This window comes from Copidosoma floridanum, unplaced genomic scaffold (assembly GCF_036245765.1).
Source record: "Copidosoma floridanum isolate Cflo_tuat_1 unplaced genomic scaffold, Cflo_Japanese_pri ptg000004l, whole genome shotgun sequence".
NCBI classification, from domain to species: Eukaryota; Metazoa; Arthropoda; class Insecta; order Hymenoptera; family Encyrtidae; genus Copidosoma; species Copidosoma floridanum.
The window spans coordinates 12,260,492-12,264,214 of NW_028321881.1; the positions used below are offsets into that span (position 1 = coordinate 12,260,492).

General features: G+C 53.8%; 1 protein-coding gene across 1 annotated transcript; it reads left to right on the forward strand.

Annotated features, from left to right (window-relative positions):
* Positions 1–794: 794 nt before the first annotated feature.
* On the forward strand, positions 795–3,461 carry LOC149375734 (uncharacterized). The gene is made up of 4 exons (XM_089596106.1): positions 795–886; positions 957–1,510; positions 1,565–1,777; positions 1,873–3,461. Exons 1-4 carry the CDS (start codon positions 795–797, stop codon positions 3,459–3,461), a joined length of 2,448 nt encoding a protein of 815 aa, XP_089452232.1.
* Positions 3,462–3,723: the final 262 nt, after the last annotated feature.

Below are 3,723 nucleotides of genomic sequence, written 5' to 3' on the forward strand. Positions count from 1 at the left end.
CCAGCTCAGTCTCAGTAGGCCAACCAACATCAACGACAGACACCTCCACCGGCGTTTCCAGCAGATGATCTACCAACTTCACCTCCAGTCGCTCAGCCTAAGAAGCCCGAGCGTCATGTCACGTTCCCAGCACTACCCGCACCAGTCACTGGAGGGGGAGTAGCTGTAGCGCCACAACCTAGCGCACAATCTTCGCGCCGAGCACGCAAGCAGAAGCTGGAGCAGAGACAAGAGTTTGACTAGCCGAGTCAAGCTCCTTGTCGCCCGCGCAAGCCAGCAGACAGCAAGCAGAGCCGCGCCTGATCAACGGGGTTCAGCTGCTGTCTCTCTCGCTCGCATATCACCTGCGGACAACTAGAGCTGAGGCGACGGAAGCTAGCCCGCCGTCTCCTTCATTAATTCAGCGTCCAGCCTTCCAGTTGCTCGAAGCCGCGCGCACGGTGCTCTATACTAAAGAACGTGCGGGAAAAGACTTTCTTTTATAATCTGAGTTTTCTTTATCAATCAAGTATTTTGTAATTGATTTATTTTCTTATTTGTTTTAATAATTAGTGAACAAGGTTAAGCAAGTGTGTATTTTTCACCCGACACTGATTCCTCTCCCGAAAGTATCCCATAAGTGGTGACCCGGACTTTGAACATTTTCCTGACGTGAGTTGTTTATAATAATACTTTTCGGTCGCGGAGAATCAGTGCACGCGGTTCACTACATTGAAATGTAAAAACTCATCGGCTTTCGTAAGGCACATATACTTTTAACTCGCGAGTGCAAGTGCCACGTGGACGCTCTCAAGATGGAGACACGCAGCCAGGCACGCCTTCGAGGCCGTGGCCGTCCCCCCCCCGCTCGAGCTCGACGAACATCAAGACCCAGACCACCCTCCCGGTAACCGCGCCCGCAGCTGGTCTCCTAGACGCGGCAGAGGGAGAGGTCGTGCTGCTGGGTCCCGCTGAAGCAACATCGAGAACAACAGGCCTCTACGCGGTTTCGATCTCGCCCCCGTGCCAGGCAGCCCAGACGACCCGCTGCTAGGTTTCGCCGTCCTACCCTTCGCTGACAGCAACTACATCGACAGCGAAGAAGAGTCGATTTCGTCGAGAGGATCACCTCGTAATTCTCCCAAGGTAGGCGGTATCCAACATAACCTCACAGAAAATCCGACAGAGACAGAGCAGACCATGTCGGCACAAAAGACACTTCAGCCATTTTGGCGTGAGATGCCCGCGTTGTGGTTTATGCAGGTGGAAGCGCTTTTCCATACCAATAACATTACCGACGATGCGGCTAAATTTTACGCTGTTTTTGGCGCGTTGGTTCGAGAGACAACATCAGAGCTCGCGGACATTGTTAGTGCACCCCCGGCATCAGACAAATACAAGACGCTAAAGGAGGCAATTTTAAAGCGCACTACAGAGTCCGAGGAGCAAAGGCTTCACAGCCTTCTCACCGACCTGAGGCTGGACAACATGAAGCCTTCGCAACTGTGGAGGAAGATGAAGGGCCTTGCGGGTACTTGAATATCCGACGAGACACTCAAAGTTAAATGGCGTTCTCTTCTTTCAGTGCACACACAGAACCTTCTTAAGATCTTTAAGGCTGAAGACACGGAGGATCTTATACAAGCAGCAGACGAAATCACCAGCACTGCAGGGCCAACAGTGTATGCAATCAACAAGGACCCGATGATCGAGAGGCTCGCTGCCCTCGAAGCAGCCATGCTCCAGTTCATCGCAAGCCACAAGGTCCCTCAACAAAAACAGCAGCAGCAGGCACGAGGCCGCTCGCGCAGCAGGTCACGGTCCAGGAAGCGCAGCCAATCAACAGGGGGAGATCAATCCTGGTGCTGGTATCATGACAAATTCGGGGACAAGGCACGCACTTGCCAGCTACCCTGCTCGCACCCAAACGCGACGAAGGGCCCCCAGGGAAACCAGTAGAGCCACCTCTGGGCCAGGCGGCAGAGGTCGGTTTGCAACCCGAAATCCACCTACACTTACATGATGAGCAATCTTCCACGAGGTTCCTGGTGGACACAGGCTCGGCTGTTTCCTTGCTGCCTCTCTCAGGAGCCACTAGAGGTTTGCAGCAACAAAAGCTGGTGCTCTACGCAGCCAATGCAACGCCGATTAACACCTATGGCCAACGTCAACAAATTCTCAGTATCGGTCTTCGACGAGAATTGGCTTGTGACCTCGTCATCGCCGACGTCCCCCACGCCATCCTGGGAGCAGATTTTTTGGCGAGGCACAGCTTGCTGGTCGACATGAAGAACAGCTGCATCATCGATCCACTGACAGGGCTGACTTCCAAGGGGACGCTCGCCCGTGCGGTTCTCCATTCAGTTTCCACGGTGGAGCCAACTACGTCCAGACTCAGTGATACCCCGGCAGCCAGGTACGCAGCTTTGCGCCAGGAGTTCGCAAGCATCTTCGAGCCAAACACCAAGCCCAGCCCAGTGCCCGGACTCCCGGTAAGGCACACTATTAACACCACAGGGCCGCCCGTTTTCGAACGCCCTCGCAGGTTAGTCGGCGACAAGCTGGCAGCTGCGAAGAAAACTTTTACAAGTCTCCTGGAAAAAGGCATCGTCCAACCGTCGGCCAGTCAATGGGCAAGTCCACTACACATGGTTCCCAACAAGGATTCGTGGCGCGTCACAGGTGATTACCGTCGCTTGAACGCCTGCATCATCCCGGACCGCTACCCGCTGCCCATCATCGAAGACCTCCTCCAGGAGAGCCAGGGCAACGTATTCTCAACGATAGATCTGCGCAAAGCTTTCTACCAAATCCCAATAGCAGAGGAGGACGTGGAGAAAACAGCCGTAGCAACACCTTTTGGCCTGTTCGAGTTTCTGGGGACCCCCCTAGGACTGCGCAACGCCGCGCAATCAATGCAGAGGACCATCGACTACGTGCTGCGCCAACTCCCGTTCGCCAAGGCCTACATTGACGATATAATCGTCGTCTCGAAGGACCATGAGGAGCATCTTGTCCACTTGCGGCAGCTTTTCAAGACGCTACGCGAAAATAAACTTCATGTTAATGAAGCCAAATGCGCCCTAGGGCAAGATGACGTCATTTATCTTGGTTACCAGGTTTCTTCGAAGGGCTTTCAGCCACCACCAGCAAAAATTGATGCCATCAAGGCCTACCCCAAGCCCACCACAACTACAAAGCTGCGCCGTTTCCTAGGGATAGTCAACTACTATCGACGCTGCACTTCACATGTCGCGGAAGCCCAAGCGCCACTCCACGACCTGCTCAAAGGCCTACCCAAGAAAGCCAAGCTGACTTGGACTGTCGAGGCTCACCAGGCATTCCAGGACTGTAAGAGTGACATCATCAATGCCGCCTGCACTACCTTTTTCCTGCCCAGCGCTCCACTAGCGCTCTGGACCGATGCTTCTCAAACAGCCCTTGGAGCAGCGCTGGAACAACAACAACCAGACGGCTCTTGAAAACCTCTGGGTTTCTTCTCGAAGAAGCTGGATGCCACGCAGCAAAAATACAGCACATACGACAGAGAGCTGCTGGCAATATTCTCAGCGGTCAAGCACTTTGAGAGGATCCTCGAAGCCCATCCTTTTACTGTTTTCACAGATCACTGTCCACTAGTCCATGCGCCTTAACAGCGCTCGGACAAAGCTTCACCAAGACAAGCTCGACAGCTTGAATACCTGATGCGATTCAACGCCAAATTCGAGCACACACGAAGCGCTG

Excerpts from the sequence above, each read along its gene's own strand:
- LOC149375734 (XM_089596106.1), top strand. The coding sequence starts at position 795 with ATGGAGACACGCAGCCAGGCACGCCTTCGAGGCCGTGGCCGTCCCCCC. Across the intron at positions 887-956 it reads AGACCCAGACCACCCTCCCG|CAACATCGAGAACAACAGGC; the intron begins GTAACCGCGCCC and ends GTCCCGCTGAAG. Across the intron at positions 1,511-1,564 it reads GAAGATGAAGGGCCTTGCGG|TGCACACACAGAACCTTCTT; the intron begins GTACTTGAATAT and ends CTCTTCTTTCAG.